Genomic DNA, 20,001 nt, shown 5'->3' on the forward strand with positions numbered 1-20,001 from the left:
TAACGCGAGTTAAGAACGTTGCATCATTTTCGGCCTCCTTTTCAGCGTTTGCATTTGGTCGCAGGCCAAGTTGACAAAGCTAACGCGGTATTTTCATTTCGCAGTGGAACGTGCCGTCAAACTTTAATGGCTGACGACGTCTCAGCCACGCAGATGACTTGTCAACTTTACGTTGAGGCCACGTGCCTTGTTAGGACTTTTCATTTTTAATAATGATATTGTAATAGCTGAGTTGCTGACCTTTTAAATGCTTCATGAGAGGAAATGATTAAATAATTAACAGAAGTCATGTGCAAGTATTTCTCTGGCAGTGTGGAATGACAATGAATCCAACTGCAGTAACCTGCAGCTCTTACATTCTGCCTTTATTCGCCAAGATGGAAACATGGACAGCGACATATTCCAGGTAAAAGTGTCTCGCACTTTCAGTGAGCAGATTTCCAAGATCCAGACAGCCGATGAAGACCAAGATTTAATTCAGTCCAGTTCTATTCAATGTGAAATGCCTATATGTTTAATTTATTTCCCAATATTTAAATTTGGTTAAATTTCTTTTGAGTCTTCGACTGTGCAGCAGTTTGTCATATTGAGCGAGCATGTGGCCACAGTGGAAAGGAATAACTCTCTTGTAGACGCTCAAGAACAGAAGCAGAGAATTGAGTTGGTGTCATTTTTGTTATAAGGTTTTATTGAGGAAAAGTGATCCGTATACGATTGTGGTTCAAAAACTTGTGTCTGTACCTGCGTCTGATTTGGCCGTACAGGCAGATTGTCTCTTCCAGCCCTGTTCCGGATGTAAACTACACAAGCCGAGGAGCGGTTTTGTTATATTAAACATTGAAAAAGTTGAACGATCTTTCCAAACCTGCTCCTCAGCACAATTCTGTCTCGGGGGAGGGGTGCGGTTGGGGTGGCTGAGGACGTTTCCTTCCACCTGGCTCGGTTGTCTCTCTGACATGCACCATTAGCTGGGAGATTTTATGCGGAAAAGCTTGGAAAGCAGTCTGGTTGTGAAAGCATGTCAGCAACTCGTGTAGAAGTCAGACTGGCTCAGTTCTCTCAGACGATCTGAATACTCTCTGCAAATTGGGTGTATATTATTAAAATGGATTAAGTAGAGTCAAGCAATAGCTTCACTGCTTTCTGTTGTTTTGCTCGCACCGCTTTTGTCCTTTATGTTGGAGAGAACGCGAACGGCATTGTTTCTTTCTTTGTGTTGAAGTGAGAAGATTCGCAGGGCTGTGGAGGCTGGAAGCTGTAGCATCGTAGGCTTCGGTGCCGCAGAGAGCGATGAAGGTTTGGTGTGAAAGCAGCGGGATCCGGTTTACCCCGATGGCCTCAATTACCGCTTCCTCCCGTGTTTTGATGGGCAACAAACACCAGTGTGGTACTTCTGTCTTGCACGTTTCACAGGCACACCTCTGCTCCCCCGTGCTGTGGCCCGTGCTAATGTTGTCTCACTGTCAAAATCCAGTCCCACAAGGGAGGTTTCCTCACATCCCCTTCTTCTTCTGTTTCTCCGCAGCGCCGGATCATCACACGGGGACGCGGACTATGACTGACAGCCAGGGGAGCTGAGGAGACCTGCCACTCATTTTGCTATCAGCGTGTCAGAGGGGCTCGTCTCGACCCCTTCTTCCTCCTCGGCCTTCTCTTCTTATCTTCTGTAACCTCAAAGTCCTGGGCCGCTCTGGAAACTTGAAAAAGAAAAAAAACACTTCTAAATCAAGCATTGCTCCCCGTCACCCGCAAAGGGAGCTTGACATGCCTCCTCACGTCGTTTAGGTCATCAGAAAAAGACGACTATAACCCACCACCACCCCCCACATCTTCAGAAGGAGGCACTGCTCCGTGGGAAGGAGCTGAGAGAGGAGCAGTCATGAGGCTCCAGTTTGCACTGGCCCTCCAGGCGATATGGACCGGCATGTGCCACGCAGCCATGCAGCACTACCCTGCAGCGTGGGGCCACTACGATGTCTGCAAGTCCCAGGTGTACTCGGACGAAGGTTTAACCTGGGACTACATGGCCTGCCAACCCGAGGCAGCAGACATGACCCAGTTCCTGAAGGTCACTCTGGATCCCCCCAACATCACCTGCGGAGACCCTCCAGAGACGTACTGCGCCCTGGTGAGTACGTCACGAAAACTGAAAAGTCCACTGTCAAGAAAAGAGACTGGGGGGGTGGAGGGAGGCAGCTTTCTCATCAGTTTATAAGTAATGTGTGTCTACTTGGCATGTTCTGACCCCACAGCCATGACAAACACTCTCAAAAGCCTGTGTGACTCAGATATGTAGCTGTGGCTGAAGGAATTGAGGCTGGTGCCCATTGACGTCATGTTCTGCTGTTTGGAGAGCTGTGCCTCAGTATGCACCGCAAACACAATCTGATGTTGTGGCGATGCTGCTGAAAACACAGAAAAATGTGACTTTTCCAGCTGACAAAACAAGCACATGCTTCAGCCGCCTTATGCACACACCTCACACCGCTTTCTCTCTGTTCTGTGAGTTTGTATTAGCGCTTCCTCCCTGGGAACACTAAGGACAAGCAAATTATGAACGACATGCTCATCTATTGGTTTAAGTGGCTATTTACTTTTGGTTCAGGTTGGGGCACATTTGCCCTAATCGGACGCTGGGTGACTCAGTTTGTAGGGCGCCCAGTGGTGTAGGCGGCGGCGTCCTTGACGCCGTCATCCTGTTTGATTCTTGGTTTCTGTCCATTTGCTGCATATCTTCCTCCTTCCCTCTATTCATTTGCTGTACAATAAAGGCCACAAGAGCCTAAAAAGTCTCGGGCCCTCATGGGTTAAAACTAAGAGTGCCACAATCGGGACTTTTTCATACCGATCCACGTCATTCAACGACAGGACGATATCGAGTTCCAGTTGGACGTCTAATTAAACTGCTATCAGAAATCGATGCCTTGTAAATTCCTGAAAGTATTCATCAGCATGACATGACCCTAAATTAGTTTTGCAATTCTGCTCCACCTGATATTCTGGAGCTTTCATCTGTTGGTCAGTGGCAGATACATCTAAAAAGTGACTCGTTAACTAACCAAGCCTTTATGTTGGTGTAGCCAACATAAAATCGCTGACAGGAAACCAAACACTGTCAGGAAATGACAGTAAGTTATGGATTCGAACAGGTTCATGAGAACATTCCTCGATCGGGAGCTTGATACGATACGAAACCATCCACTTTTTGGAGCAAAGTTAAGCTCTGCACCGATTTCTTTGTTGTTGTTGTTGACTGTTTGTGCGTCGACACGCTCAAGTGAGCTCGTTTCTCAAGAATCCCAAAAGTAAGCAAAGGAAAACCATACTAGGTCAAGAATTTAATTAGCTAACCCCTCGCTGCCTTCTTCTGGGCACTTCTCCCCTCCCCCCCCTTGAAATTCACAGCTGGTCGCTTCGGATTAATCCGAAATGATGAATCCATTTCGGGCCGCAGCGTGTTACCAAGTCATCAAAGATTCCATCAGAACAAACGCGCTCCTCGACGGCTTCGAGAGCCCTTTCAGATAAATCGGGAGATGTCTCAGGGAAAAGTAGTAACTTGAGGCGTATAAATAGACCGTCGCCATCAGCACAAATTCAGCTGAGAGGGAAGATAGAGGAACAAAGAGGGATTAACAAATCACAGATGACAAAAAAGAAGAAGAAAAAAACAGCGAAGGGACGATCAGAGAGGCAAGAAGGCGCGCACATGAGGGAGACGGAGACTCGTAGACGACCGAAGAACTAATCTGTCCTGCGCAGGGGAAGAGGGACGCGGGCTCTAAACTGTGAATAATTCAACGTGTTTTGTAGCTAATGTGTTTTATTCATAGGACGCATTATTCAGCACGACATCTCAGAGGCACTCCTCCAAAAATGCTGACTCCCGTGACTCCAAGGTTGGTTGAATTTGGTGGGCAGGTGCGACGCGTCGTCACCGACGCGGAGAGCCGGAAGCCTTTCGAAAGGAGTCGGCACAGCTCTGAAAAGTCCGAAATACCGTGATTTGATTTCTGTGTTTAATAAATTTTTTTTTCTCAGAAAATTATTTAATAAATTATTTTTTTATTTTTTTTTACAGAGTTCTGTTGTGATCAGTCCATTGATTTAATTTCACGTCCCTTTGGAGGAATCAATGCCAAAGAGAAATTCAGTCATCATTTTCCGATTTCAGAGGAAAGTAAAGATTCCTTCCCTGTTTACTTCCCCACTTCCGGTTTTTTATTTCACATTCCCAAAGCCTGGTCAACATTTCAACTCTTCACTTTAGACAAAGTGACAAATCTTACCAAATATTTTTGGTCTCATATCAAGAGCAAACATCTTATTATGCTTGAAATAAGAACAAAACTGACTTGCAATTTACACTTTTGCAAGATACGTAACTTTATTTTGTGTCAATAATTCCTTAATAGTGATTAAAATAAAGTACTTGTTCGACTGGCTGATTATGAGACTTATGAGACATTTTTCTGGTGTTATTAACAATTTCATCTGTTAGTGGAACAACTACTTTTTCACCAATGTAGGTGCTTGTTTCAAGTCAATGAAATCTTGCTGAAAAATTACTTGTAAGTTAGATTTTTTTTTTAAATTTCTGGTGTACTGAGATATTTGGACTGGAAGCTAGCTGGTGAGATTTTGTGTTTTGGAAACAATCAATATTTTGAAGTTGACCGACTGGACTCATCGGTTAGTTGACTGTAAAAGCCGAGAATTTTCAAAATGACAAATATAAAGGAACTGTGGCTTCACTATTTTTTTTGTTTTTTGCTCTGCGGCAACGAAATGCTATAAATCCTGGATAAACGCCAGCAGCCATTGGATTTCCAGAGAAAACACAGCTCAAACGAGGTTTACGATTATTACCGCCAGTCTTTTAACAAGCTGATGGCGGCTTATTGAATCAGCGGCAGTTTGTGCCGCGCCGCTGCACCGGCGGTCAATGCGATAGGAGGGGCCTCGATTAACCAGTCGGCGGCCGGGCCCCGCGACGCCATTTCCTCTCTCCGTTGAACTCCGGGGATCACAAATCACACGAGCGTCAGTGAAATATGACCCCCTTCCCCACACCACCACCTCACCGCTTAGCCACGGAGTCCGATCCTCTGCGACTGCTTTATTTTTACCTCTGTTCGGAGAAGTGCGGCTCCAGATCAACATGGAAACAATTATTATTGATATTTCAGCCACTCAGCACGCCGATGTCACCGGGGCTCGTATCACGAGTCGGATCGTTGAGCATTCGGTTAATCATCGCACGCTGGCGTTATCGGGAAAAATCATCTCTCCGGCGATTGATTGTTTTAATATCTGCGCTCACAGAGGACGTCGTCGCCTGGCTTCTGCTTCCTGGAGGGCTGAAGGTAACGGACACCCAGGCCTGACAGGAGGGAGGGAAACGCTGGAGAGCGTGGCGCTCAAGTGAGCTCAGGTTGCGGCCTCCATCCCAGGGTCACAGATAAAGGAAGACAGCGTCTCTCACACACACACACACACACACACAAACTGCTTGCTCCAGTACAGACTTTTTATTCTCCTTCTGGCCTGCCGACCTTTTCAATAGCAATAAGCTGGCATTCTCTGAACTCCGACACATGAATCTGCCATGATATGAGATTCCACCGTCCCCTCCAGTTAGACTCACATTGATGTCTGGACAGCTTTCGCGGCCGCAGCCGCCTCCACGGCCGACATTGTGGCGGGACGCGAGAAGGCGGCTTTGACTTTGACGTTTGTGAATTGTTAATGGAATATTTTCAAGAGGTGAGCTGTTTGTTTTGGGGAAATTTACAGCGAAGTATCAGGGCCACACTAAGCACAAAACATAGAAAATTACGAGAATAAAGCCAAATAACATTAACAGAATAAATAAGATAATACTAAATCTGTTAATACATCGGCATCAGCCTGCTATCTGTCTTGAGTCCTGCTACTCATAGTAATGCTGTTTACTATGACTTTAATCTGGTAATATTACTGCATTATTCTAGGATTACAACTACTTCATTCTGGACATTTTATAATTTTATATTAGCAATATAAAATCAAAATATTACCAGTTCTCATATTTTGTTCTGGTTTTATTAAGACCTTAGTCTCACAATATTATTGCTTTATTCTCATGTTAATATAACTTTATTCTTGCAATATTGCTGCTTTATTCTCGTGCAAGATCATTCTCGTAATTTTACGACTTTATCCTCTTATTATTATTTTTTTTCCTCAGCCTGGAAAAATAGAGTTTTACAATCTGTTGTAAAAATTTGCCCCAAAAAAACTAAAAAATAAGATTAAAGCTAAAGGCTCCGACAATAAAATGCTGTTACTGGCTTGTGATACTGTGGATGTCTTTGGTCTTGGCAGAGAAAGTGCAGTCTGTGTCTGTACTGGTGGCGAAACTGATAAATCCTTAAAAGTCCACCGTGGTCCCCAGACAGTTAGCAGGTAATGTGAAAAGAAAAAAGATTATTAGAAGTAGGTGGATAATGTGTCCCTTTTTTTTGTCCACTTTTAACACCACTCAGAAATAGACAAATACACGGTTTTGATTCAGTTTAACTCGTAAAATTAACATAGGCTTTCCAAACAAAAAGCTTTTCTCTACTTGAAGCTTTTTGGCCCCTGCCTTTAATTGTGAAATTAAGTCTTTGTTTCTGTTAATAATGAGTGTGAAACTGTGTTAGTATTTTTATTTAAATATCTTCTTCACGCTGCTTTAACTCATGCAGACTCCTGGTGCTCTTGAGGCGAGCTTAATAAAGCGCATTAGCAGAGCTCAGCAGAACTGTGAAATGGTTGCTTTCCTCCTGCTCAGGTCCAGGATCATCTCCTTCTCTTGAATGTGAAATGAACCATTTCGGCTTAATGTTGAACATGTCAAACTTTATTCAGACTTTTTTATGCTTTAGAAAGAGGTTAGCGTAAAAAATGGAGATTAAAAATCACCAAATATTTCAGTTATGAGTAAATTCAGCTTTTTTTATTATTGCGGCATTCGACAAAGACGATGTGGAAATGTATCCGCTTTGGGACGCTAAGATGCAATTTTTTTTTAAGAAGGAAAGATGCAAAATTCTTTGTTTTTACCATCTAAACTGATGAAAAGCTCAACTGTTCTACCTTCCCATTTGATAAAATTTTAACATCATGTACCATCAACTTTTTTAGCCGCACCAATCAGAAATTTTGTGGCTTAAATTCAATCTTCAGCTTTTGTAAAACTTGCATCTTGCTAACACCAGTACAACACTCAAACAAACAAACAAACAAAAAAACACAAAATGCAACATTTCTACACCTGTTATCTATTCGATATCTGGCTCTTTCTAGCCTGCTGGGTTAACCATAGACATGTCGTTTTAAACGTAGTTTGTTTTCCTTTGGTTCTTACACAGACAACTTCTACACCAAAGGTTGTTGCGGTTAGCGTGCCCTCGTAGCACTTGGCACGATGCATTTACTACGTCAATTCTTTTGTCATTTTTATTTCATGTTGCATCCCAGTGAATATAGTCGTTCATTACAGATTATTTTTAGATGTACGCCAGTTTTGCTGACATATATGTACTTAACATTAGAAACATGCATGAAGCTGATCTTTTACCAATTTCTATGTTGCAGTTTTTGTAACGACGAGCTATGACAATATTCATATGCAGCTTTCACGAACCTCCAAATCTTTCTAAACGGCTCCGTACTGGTGCCACCGTACCGGCAGCTGGTCTTCAGGCTGCTGGTACTTCCTGTGGATTTACATCACGTAATAAAAGTCTGGCCTTTCCCTAAGCGGATCTTAATTGGAGGTTGTTGTCCCTCCTCTGTCCCAATCTGACACAACGTGCCACCATTTGACGTCATCCATCTCCTTTCTTGCAGCAACACTCGGTCGACGGAAAGCTCCGTCGTCTCGTCCGTGGCTTCCTGTCTGACCGGTTCAAGTTGACGTTTCGGAAAAAAAAAAAATCAGAAGCCTAAGCTTTACCTTTCCAGCCTAGGGTTTGCTGCGTAAAAAAAACACACACACACAAAAAACGACACACGATCTCTAGACCAATTGCTGCGAGTAAACACGGCAGAGAAAAACTATTAATTAGCAGAACTGTTGAACATCTGAGGAGAAAACTCTGGAAGTGTGAGCGTTTTGTGGCTTTCATCTCAGTCGGGCCGAACAGAATCAAAGGTGTGTCGAGGCTCGCGACTGTGGCAAAGGACAAAACAAATTAAAACGGGAAAAAATCAGAGTCATTCTCAACTCCTTTTCTGCCCCCCTCCATCTTTGTTTGATTAATGATAGCTATCTGGAGTCCCGAACAAAGGTGCAATTGTTGTTTCTGTATAATTTACCAAGATGCAACATTTGGGACTTGACTGATTTTTTTTTTTTTGTATTTTTTTTTCCCTCCTCACAGTATTTTTCATCTCATGCTCAAGGGAACGCTGTCTCCTTTGTGTGATTTAATTAGCCTAATCAACTCTCAGCAGCAAGAAGGTACTGCTAAGGTTGCCCACTCTCATGATTCTGCTTGGTTTGATGCAGAGCTCGCTCTGTTTCGTACAACAAGACAGAGTTAAAAAAAAAAAAACATTAATGAAAAGTTCACGTGGATCCGGCGAGCAAAACATGTCAAATTGTTTTAAAGTTTTTTCATTCCTGTTAATATTGATGATAAAAAAAAAACCAAAAAGAAACGTATTCTGTCACTCTTTGTTTGATTAATCTAAAACATTCACTTTTCAATTATACTTTTTTTTTATTTTAACGAGCCGTATCTATATTTACTGCGGAGCATGTATGCTTAAAAAACTACCTCATGCACCCTTTAAAACGAAGCGGTCCTGACCAGTCCACATCCTTTTTTACAGGATGTGGACTACGGAGGATGGAGTACGCTGTAAGATAGTCAAACATGCATCGGGAAAACGGGAAAACGAAGGAGGAATCTCTATTGTGCAAAGTCCTGGGCATTCATCAGCCTTCACCGCCTGCTCTGTCGTCTCCTCAATCTTCCGTGCTGAGGACCTCTAATGGCCGCGGGCGAGCAGCGGCGGGCGCCACACCACACATCAATATTTAGTGTCATACCTGACAGCATTGCTACTGGTTTATATGCGCTATAAGCTATGATGGTGCAGCTGTCTTGGGTTAAAAATTGAGGGCCGGTACTCATCCTGCTTGCAAAAAGGAACAAATGGGGGGAAAAAGAACAAAAAAAATGAAATAAAACACGAGAGAATGGAAGTTGTCTCCTGAAGGAGCGCTCTTTCCACTTTTACTGACAATTTGCTATTTATTTGTTCACTCTCCCATACATTGTTAGCGTCTTTTGGCTACTTTGGGATTCCTAACATTGCTCTGCCAAGAAAGTTCAGTGCATGTTGGAGCAGAAACGTTTTCTATGTGGTTCTTTGAGAAAGCGTTGTTGAGCCGATACCAATATCAGAGGAGACAACAGTGACTTTATTGTTTCGTCTGAACTGTTTGCACAAGGATTAGGACAAAACGATGAGGTCGTAGACCACGTCCTGCAATCCTGACGATGGAGCGTCCTCTGAAACCCTCCATCATCACATCAGTAGTCGCGTAGAAAGTTGTTCTCGCCGCTGTATCACATGTGCTCAGAAAATAATCCTGGAGCACTGCGACTATTTCTGGCATCATTAACGTAAACTGCGCTAATTGCCAGATTGGCTCTGAGGATTGGAAATCATGGCACATCTTTTGGGGAAACAAATTTGCGTTTTTTTTTTGTTTTTTTTGTAACAAAGCGGTAACTACATCCAGTAAACACTAAATACCTCGTGAAACCAGCTCCTTGCTCACGCTCTTCCCACCTGTGTGTCTCTTCTCTGAACAAAGCCTTATTACAAGCTTTGACTTTGTAGCAGTCGCCTGAAACAACTCCTGCACCGGGAGAACAGGCTGAATGCCAGCGAACACGGCAGACAAAATGTCTGTGAGGCTTTTTTTTTTTTTTTTTTTTATCTTTCTGAACAAAGATGAAGGTTATAGTTAACCGCAACCACAGGAGGACTTGATCACGCTCTCCCTAGCAAAGTCCGAATTTTGATCATCGTCGCACTTCCTCTTCGGAGCCTTCAAAGTCTAAACAAACGAGGCTTTTGTCAGCAGAGCCGCGGCAGGCTCAGCAGAAGTCCAATAAATAATTGTTTAGATAAAAGGGATGAATAAATAATTTTAAAAAAATAATAAAATCCCACACCTCCTAATTGGCATGTTGAGACTTGTCTTTGTATGTCTATGTGACACAAAGAAAACTCGTTTTTGTTTTTTTTTTTCAAAAAATTCTTTCTGTTGCTGAGGCTGGCTGTAAATTACTTTTTTTTTTTAGCTTTGCTCTGACATATCTGACAACAGATACTAAGGGAAGATATTTTCTTGTTTTTTTTTTTTGTATTTTTTTTTTTACCCGTCTTATTTCTCAAATCATTATTGCCACCATAGCATTATCATCATGTGGTCATGTCAGATTTAAGTGAATTAAGTAGTACATATATATATATATATATATATATATATATATATATATATATATATATTTCAAGTAGAAGGAAATGTTTCCTCCCCAAAATGGGGAAAAAAAAGTTAGCTGAAGTGAAGTCGGTGAGGAGTTGGTATGCAGACAACATCAGGAGTCGCTCTGTGATGTTGCTGTGTGAGTGTGTGACTCGTCTATCTGGGCTCCATCAAGGCGTTCGGTGCTGCTTCGCCGTTTACACTGCCATAACAAGATAACAAGAGGCCCCCTTGACTCCAGCCTCCCACAGGCTTTGCTGCTGACAGTTCTTTTTTTTTTTTTTTTCCCAAAGTTTTTAGCAAAACATTTCCTCCTTTGTCGTAAACTATGGAGGATGGCGTGGAATTCATGAAATACTCGGCGGGGGTTGTAATGATAAGATGAAGCCACGTGTTGACTGAGTGTGTCGTGGAAAACGTTTCACCAGAGGAGCTGAGAGACAGAGCACAGTATTTTCATTTATCACAAATAAAAAGAATTGTGCATATCTTGTTTACAGATTTGGACGTGAATGCAAGATGGAGTTTTCAAATGATGAGTGGGTGGAATACGTCTCACCATTCTTTCTTTGTCAATCCAGTCGTGTTGTCTGCATGGCGAGCTTCCTTACTTCTGCTTGTCAGAGAGGGGAGTCTTCCCCTGCAATTCTCCCACTTAGTTCCTTCAGACTAGCCAGCAGCAATTAGCAAACACCTGGCGGAGCGGCACATCAGTTGAGCTCATTATACAAGCTATGTAGCAGTTTTATTTCAACTGAAGTTAACATAACTACTTGTCCGCACAACAAAATGGAAAATAAATAACACTGCCCCTTTAAATACCTTCTTCTATTTCAAGTCACAACCACAACTTTTAGTGTGTTTTAGTGACACTTTGAGTGAAAGATCAAATCAAAGCCGTTCCTCATTGTGAAAAGATTGCCCCAGTTCTCAAACTGTGCTGCTGAAAAGCAACGCCGCAGCATGATGCTACCACTACCATGTTCAAGCTAAGTGCAGAGGCAGCAGAGGCACATTAATAAGGGATCGTGTTCCATCTCTGCGGAACTTCTCAACAGCTGTTGCTCCTGACGGTTCGACCAGAAATGTGCCGTTGTTCCCAACTTATCGAACGCTCACAGGATACAATCAGGATACGAACCATCCCTCTGGGGGCTTCACAGCCTGACCTCTTGTGCCGGGATTTTGCTTTCCTTCTCTCGTATATTTTTCTCGACAAAAGGCATCTTTTTTTCTCTTTTTCCTCGCCTCCCTTTCTTTTCCCTGGCTCTGTGGGCTCTAAATCCCTCATGCAGTAATGGGGGGGCTTTTTGCTGCATTTCACACTTCATCACTCGTGGAAAATTATGGTCCGCTCCGAGCGCACGAGGCTCGGAGAACAGATAGGGGACGCCGCTGCAGGGCTTTATGGAGAGATCCGTTGACTTTTAATTGCCCTTTGAACCTTGCAGGTGGATCTCCCCCCACCCTGTTAGAGCTCACACGGCTGAACACTGCTTGCTCCGAATACACTGGTTTGGGATACGGATAATAAGAGCCGGCACAGACAGAGCCCAGAAAAGAGAAGCAAGGTGTTTCACAGTGAGAGGTGCTCGGGTTTTCATTTATTTATTTTTTGCAAGGAGCTTGTAATGTCAGTCAGACATGCTAAGTGGGTTCCTCCGAACAAAGCGACCTCGGTGATCCCATCTCTCATTTTCCTTGTCAATATTAGGGTGGTGGAGGAGGGGGCCTGAGGGGGGGGTCGGCTGCCATAACAGCCGAGGCAGAGGCTCTCCATCACCTGCTCGACATTGCAAAGCAGCAGCGCCTCTCGTCGCGCGCCCGGCGCAATAAATATTGCACCCGCTTTGCGATGATCTCCTGCTTGCATCTGCCACGCCGTCTGCTTCTATTTGCGTCTCGCTGGTACAGTCACATCACGGGGCTTTCACGAATCCTGAACTGGCGTTCACGTCTTACTGTTTCAGGTGACTGTTCGCTTCTATTTTGGGATCTGAGCCATATACGTATGAGCCATAATTAGGATTTGTTTTAAAAAGAAAAAAAAGAAAAACCCAGATCCATAAGACTGCATGGCACGTCTGAATCGGGTTACTCTAACCTGATTTGGACTGTTAACACAATTGGGTCTGCCATTACACAGAGGCCGCCGTGTTGAAGTGCGGCACAAATAGCTACGCCGGCTTCAGAGGCATCCAAAAATACATTAGCGTCAGCATTAGTTAGCGCTAAGCCAAGAGATGCGGCAACGACGACAGTCGTGCCTTCCACAGGTCGACGTGCGAATCTGCTGATCACTGTTTGAGCCGATAAATAATCATGACAACAGAATCAATGCGGTCTGACATCCTTGCGGGAAATATTAACAGTCGAGGCTGTAGTTTCGCAATTAGGGATTAAATGCTGTTTAATCGCTCGATTTCTCCGCCCGGACGCATCCGGCTGCGTGATGAAGCGCTTTTGAACCGCCGCATACGTCTTGATCCGGGGCGATGGCGTTCACCGTGTCACCGCACTCTGCATGCCGCGACTTTGACTTGGCAACAACCGCCATTGCAGGGAGACTGATGTTTATGGGAGACGGCTATGATTTCTAGTTGGACTCTAAAAGCACACTTTATGGATTTTGTTTTCCTTTTTCCTTGATTAGTGTGCGAGAGCAATCTCTCTGACATGTTATCGCTGTTTGTCACTGTTATATTCCGCAGTGTTTTCTTCACTAACTGATCGAGTAGAAACCAGTTCGATTACAATTTGACAACGACTTTTAATGGAGGGAAGCATTTATTGTCTTCTTTCTGGGATAATCAGTGGACTATTGTAAAAAAAAAAAAAATCTCATTAGATGAGAATAGTTCCAATGTTTAGTTGCAGATCTAAGAATCATTGAAATAAATAAAAAAAGAAAGGAAGAAAAATTTGTCTACCTGGTAAACAAAGTAATAACTCTCCGGGGATTCATTTTATATCTTCCATAGTGTCTGCCTGACATTATATCTTAATAGCAAGATTTTCACTATATGCAAACATATCTGTTTTTTAAAATGAAGAATAATAGTTGAAGCTGAAAGTTGTTACAGAAAGCACATAACAAATGCAAGAATAGCACTTTTTAACAAGAACAAGGTTTAGAACAAGACTTATGTTCCCAAGTCCATCACTGATTATGACAACAGCACATCTGCTGGTCTTGTTGGTGTTAATTCATAAAGTGAGACCAGTAAGCTTATTGGTCAGAAACTTCTGGCCTTTCTTGTATGGAAATTAACATGGCCCCCTTTCTGCCCAGCTGTCTCTCCCTTTTTGACAGCTGGAAGTTGGCACCGGTTGTGTTGAAGCCCTAAAATGGAAAATGGGGGGTATAGACAAAGAATGGATGGAAGGCGGTCAGGCTTTCTTTGAAAAGGTGAGGCAACCCCCCCCCCCCCAAAAAACAGGGTACATCTTGTACATGTCATCAGTTAACAACAAGACAACATTTAGACATGCACAGACACGTAATGGTAGACCATTTACTCAACTCTCTTGCTCTGGAGTTGCTGCAGAAAGCTCGAACATCTGAAGAGAAACCCTGCGAGCCCCAAGGAGAACAAATAAACCCCAAGCTTCTTCAAAGCCAAGACTCTGGCAGACTGTGGCTGTCCAAACACATCACCTTGTGATTATCTGTCTTATAATTTATGAGAAGCTTCAACACAGTTCCCAAAAAAAAAGAAAAAAAAAACAACCAAAGAAGAAGAAGCATGTGTTCATGTGTAAATACCCCAGGTCGGTTCTGTTATCTTGGTTTGAGGGGGAAACGTGAAACTGTCCACCTTAACTCTGACGAGCCTGGGAGTGAGAGTCCTGGGCCGGCTTGACTGACAGCTCCCAAATTATATGATGCATTTCGTCTGTACTCCACTGAGCACATGGCAAACTCTGAATCAATAGCAGTGCTATCGCTGATGGAAACTGAATACGGAGTCTGAACGACGGGCACACACCCAGCCTCCCCCTCCTCACAAACCACATTTTTTTCCCCGTTGCTTATCTCAGGTAGTTTACTGCCTGTCGGATATTTGAACAGTCATGGCTAAGAGAGTAAAGTTTGTTTAGATGTGCACACAAAAAAAAAGATGGCGCCTCAGAAATTGTCAGTGAGATGAAAGCGAGAGAGATGATGGGCCCCACAGATGGAATTGTCTTCAAAGCACAGAGTTGGCAGTCTTTTAAAGTGATATAACTCTCGCGGAGCATTTTTATGTGCCCGTGCACTTGGCTCGGTCTGACACGGAGTCATCCGCAAGTGGCCGTGTCGCGGGTTCAAACCGTCGGTATGCAACAGAACATGCGAAATGAGGCGACGTCTCCTGCAGTGATCCGCGTTCAAACACCTCGGGGACGTAAAGGACAGCGTAGAGCCCGCATTTCACCAGCCTGCTGCCGGCTTTGCTGCTTCGTAAGCTGGAATCCGGCCCGCAGAGGGGAACTGGACAGAAAGTGCTGCCTTAATTAAAGAAGGGGAATAACCGCTGCAGCTATTTACACCTAATTCTGACATAAATCTGCAGTTATCGCACTGATGAGACTGTCTCTCCCCTTCGCCCCCCAATTTAGGACATACCCGAGAGCTTTTCCTTAATAAGCAGTCCTCCTGATTAAGCCAAGGCAGGAGTCTTTGTCTGGCGGAGGGGAAAAAGCATATGAGGTGCTGAATTTACCTAGAGGGGAATGCCATCATGGATATTGAGGTGGTTTGCACTTTATCATCTGAAGCCTGGCTAGAGGTTGGAACTACTTTTATGGGTGTGGACTTGCTGTGTCTGATGGGCTTTGGCCCAGTGATGCAGGGATGCTATGAGTATCTCAACCTGAGTGTTTACCTCAGTTAGTTAGTGAGTTGTTTCTTTTTTCCCCCATTGGTGCCACATTGGTTTTCATTCCCTTTTGTAATGCCTGTCTCTCTCGGCTGGGCGGACATACGTGGCAAATACCTCTCGGAAGCTGCCAGTGGGGTTGTCGGGGATAAATAACGGGGTGAGGGTGAAGAAGGTAATCTGTTCATCACGATCAGGACGGTGAGCGACGGAGAGGATCCGCATAGGAAACACACATCACCGGCTGGAACCGAAAGGATTTTATCGGAGCCGTTGGGCAATCGCTAATTGTCGAAGACATGGGTTGTTGCTACGTCAAAGGCTCTCTGTCGGCGACATTCGGGGTGTCGTGAGGCTCGTTTCCTCGTGATAAACACAAAGGCAGCAAGCCAAGCCGCCGAAGCTTTGAGGCTCATCTGGATTCCTCTGGGTCTCATCAACACCTTACTTTACTTTGTCATAAGCTGGCTCTCAGCTGGTATACACGAGGATTACTGAGAGGCAAATCATTCACGACATTCAAGTGCTTGTCTTGTGTCATATTCGTTGCCTTACATTGTGCAGTGTGGAGGTTATGTCTAAAAGTTCCCATACACTCATTGTCACGGACATCCACTTTGGACTTTTACTGAAGCATTTGAACTGTTTCTTTTGGGGTATAACAATGAAACGACAATGAAATGTAAAATAAAGTGTTGGATTAACCAAACGTACAACCCCCAAAATTCAGCTTATTGTCTCTTAACAAGTTAACATTGTGCTAAGCTGCTACTATCAGAATTGGTTGAACTCCATTAAACTTGTTTTCTTGGCACTGTCATGGCTTTTAAGCACATCCACTCTCGAATTAAATACAATTTCCAAAATAAACCCAGAAGCTCAAGTCTAAACTACAAAATGCCAGAGCACAAGCGCTGTTGTCCAAGATCAACATAAACGGGAGGGGAGTTTTGACGGCCAAGAAAGAAAAAAATAAAATAAATAACGAACAACACAATTGACACTTTCACGCTCAAATTAAATTTGTAACTACTCACAAGAACAAGCCAAATGTCGCCTGGAGGAAAGGTTTGTGGAGATGTACGTCTGGAAGAGTTCAGCGGAGGCTGAGCGATCTTCAAAAGCAGAGTATTTGCTTGGAAATATACCAATTTAAAGGAACTCTGCCGCTTGAGATAATAATAGTCATCAAATATTCAAGCAGAACGATTCACGGGTGATGCTTCTTTGCAATCCTCTCAGGGACTTTGAGCAAAACACCAATTAGGACGTTTTGGGAGTTTCGAGACTTTGTGGATGAGAAGGTATTCGTGGTGCAGACCAGCTCCTGGCTGTTCCCTCACCATCCCGAAGTTGAAATGACAACGCTTGTGAAATAAGTGTCCAAAGAGCTGCACCGGGTCCAGCCGTTAAAACACATCGAGCGTTATATCCTCCCACATCTTTACGTGCACGTATGCAAACATGACCTCCATCGTTTTCTGGTAAGGTCGGAGCTGTCGTAAATAATGAAAACGAGCCTTCACAAACATCATCAGTCACGTCGCCCTGATGTGCAGATTGTAAATCAACATGATTTATGGAAGATTATATCTCCAATGTAAGATCTTTTCTTTTAACAGATTTTTTATTTCATTTTTCTCAAAAACCCACCTGTTTCTTCTGAGGAGCGGCTTTTGAAAACGGTTCAGGTTGGAAATTGTGTAGTTATGATAAAAACGTTTAAGCTATGACGGACAGGCCCTTTTACTGAGCTAATAAGAAAACTCCCCACAAGATGTCTCCTCCTGCACCAGGCTCCTTGGTAACGAGCGATTGTAACTCGAAGGTTATAAATACGACAGTGTCAAACAAAACAAACGCAATTATGTTACTGAAACACGATTCACACCCTCAGGTGAAACTGATGCTGAAACAGGCGCTTTTAACCAGTCGCAGGCTTCAACCGGTGCTTCTGGGGTTTAGGTGGGACTAATGTTTCCATATTTAAAATAAAAGAATTAACAAATAATTTGTGTTTGATCAGTACTTCCTCTTTAAAAGGACAGAGGTAACTATTTAGCTTAGTGCCAGGAAAAGAAAACTGTGGATCAGATTCCAACTTCAGCTTCAACAGCAGCGTGTTTACGCTGCACTCAGAAAAAAAAAACTGTTGATTTATGTAAATAGGTCTTAATAATAGGTTGAATAGAAATTGTTGTTGGTCAACGTATTTTTATTTTGGATTGATTGTTAAGATTGCAGATGTTGACCAAATCCCAATCAGATTTATAACAAAGAAAAAAAAATGAATGCAAACCCGTCTCTCACAATTTAGGCTTTGACCCAAACATATTCAAATGAATCTCCCTTCTCTGCTGCAAAATGGATGCAGGAGCTTAACCTTTTTGACTGCTGCCATGTAAAATCCCAAGTAATTAAGATAATACATTGAAACGAAAGCTATCTTTGATGTCACAGTTCACTGAAGACACAGCCATGATATTCTCGCTCTCCTGAAATCTTTCGGTTCTCGTCTAGAATTAAGACTGAAGGAAAATTGAAAAAAAAAAAAACGACAACAAAAAAACACTTCCTCGTTTCCAGCTTCATTTCATCCTCATGATAATTATGGAAGTGTCTCCAGCCCCGGACTCCTCTGAGCCTAGGCGAGTGCTCCGGGCGGATAAGATCATGAGAGCCAGCGTGTCTGCGGGTTTGCTGGTGTGTGGGACCGCGCATCCGGGTGCCATGTGGCACCGAGCGACTCGGCCGCCGCTCTGCCAAGAGATAAGGACACGGCGCGAGCGGCTCGCTGCGTTAACCTGCGGCAGGGCCGTCGAACTCGCCCTCGATTTGGGCCAAATCGACAACGCGAGTGTTGGTTTTGAAGGACATTTATGTGTTGTTTAAACCCTCTGCACATCCATAAATAGCTGTTTGCTTCTGCGTTTCTTGAAATGGAATCACATCGAACATCTTTTCACACTGGTCAGGATTTTGTGACGGTATTTTTTGTGTCTGCGTGTTTTCTGGCAATCAAAATCACAGAAATATTTGATAGGAATTTTTTATGATATCTGTGCTAATGAGTGATGTCGGACGCGACTTTTTATTCATCAAAACATCTGCAGACTTTGTGTGAATTTTGTGGATTTGCTGAAACGCCAGAGGGACTTATTGATGACTGATGCCACATTTGGCCCCCGCATCTTGAGTTGGACACATGACCCTTCAGGATCCGACCTCGGACGTCCCTCCCTTTCTCTGGACGCCGTGCGAGAGGTCGCTGGAAGAGCCGATTGCTTTGGTTATGCAAGGGGCTTAACAATCTGAAGAGAAGACGCCTCTAAGTCTCCCATTTCAGATCAGTTCACACGTGAAAGACCGAGAGGGACCGGAGTTAAACGTGTTAGACTGTTGTGCTGACTGGATGCATTTCCTACAGAAGGGGCATGGGGGGGTGGGGTGCAGGGGGGGGGAGGCGTTTGCCAGTGAAATGTTGGCAGCAGTCATTAAGCAAATCTGCAACAATAGGGCAGTGCCTGCTGGGAAGTGTAGGCGGAGGCTGGCATATGCTTGTTGGCACTGACAGTTATTTTTTTTTCCTTCTCCTTTTTGCCTCAGTGGCGCTTACCCCTGTTTTTGGCTGGCCTGACTCAAGGGAACGCAGCTGAGATAATCCCGGTGCCACGGCGGCGTTTTGGACGGTTGTGCTGCGTGGCGAACGGGTCGCTGTGATTACGTTATCATGCCGATTGTCTGGCGTTGCTGCGAGTAAACTCAGGTTTGCTTTTACTCGATTAGAGATTGTAGGTGTTTTCAAATTATATACATCCGTCTTCTACCTGGGACATAGATGTATATAAACCAAGAAAAGGTTGACAAAAATAAATAAATCTTTGGGTCTGGCATTTGAAAATGGATGAACTAAGACCTCATGAAGTCTTAGGGTGACTTGGATAAGATGAGCACATTTTCATATTTGGGATCGCTACGTCAAGGCAGCCTTAGTTCGGTTGCTAACTTGCACACCTGCATATATTTCAGGATGTTTTGGTGCCTTCAGCCAATCAGAAAGAGTGTAAACATGATGTAGCGTGTTCAAAAAAAAAAGTCGCCCCGGTGGCTCAAATCACGCCAAAGCCGCCATTTTGACTTTATTTGCAGCTGCAGCTAAATTGCTACACTTTCGTCTTTGGTTTATGAGCTCTTGTGGTAGACAACAGATTCATGTATAAAACAAACTGAAAAATATCTGACGAGATTTGAACGCAACTCTGCAAAACCACAAAGTCTCGCCGAGTCGTTTTGGTCTAGTTTCTAGCGCAAATATGCGAGTGCACTTGAAATAAGATGAAACTAACTTACAAGTAACTTTAAGCTAAGTATTTGCTCACATGAACAATTAAAAAAAAGAAGCAAATAAACCTTTTTCTTCAAAACGAGACACTCCTTCAGGTGGAGGAACCCCTGCTGCTCCTCTTCCGGTTCAGCGTGTCAAACTTCAAGCATTTCAACTGAGCAAACTCCACTTTAACCTCGGTGCTCTTTAAAGCCGCTCTCTCTGCGTGAGGAGATTTACGTTTAACCATGTTGCTCATTGGCAGCTGTGCCGCCGAC

The 20,001-nt window shown here is 43.6% G+C and overlaps 1 protein-coding gene across 1 annotated transcript in view; it reads left to right on the top strand.

The window, feature by feature from the left end:
* The window catches only part of ntng1a (netrin g1a), a 121,677-nt gene that overhangs the window by 15,722 nt on the left and 85,954 nt on the right, over positions 1 to 20,001 (top strand). Inside the window, 1 exon segment of the mRNA XM_055037181.1 lies at positions 1,526 to 2,128. Within this exon segment, the coding sequence (XP_054893156.1) occupies positions 1,880 to 2,128 (249 nt within the window). The 5' untranslated portion in view covers positions 1,526 to 1,879.

Source organism: Poeciliopsis prolifica, unplaced genomic scaffold (genome assembly GCF_027474105.1).
Source record: "Poeciliopsis prolifica strain line A6 unplaced genomic scaffold, Auburn_PproV2 SCAFFOLD012, whole genome shotgun sequence".
In the NCBI taxonomy this organism is placed as follows: domain Eukaryota; kingdom Metazoa; phylum Chordata; class Actinopteri; order Cyprinodontiformes; family Poeciliidae; genus Poeciliopsis; species Poeciliopsis prolifica.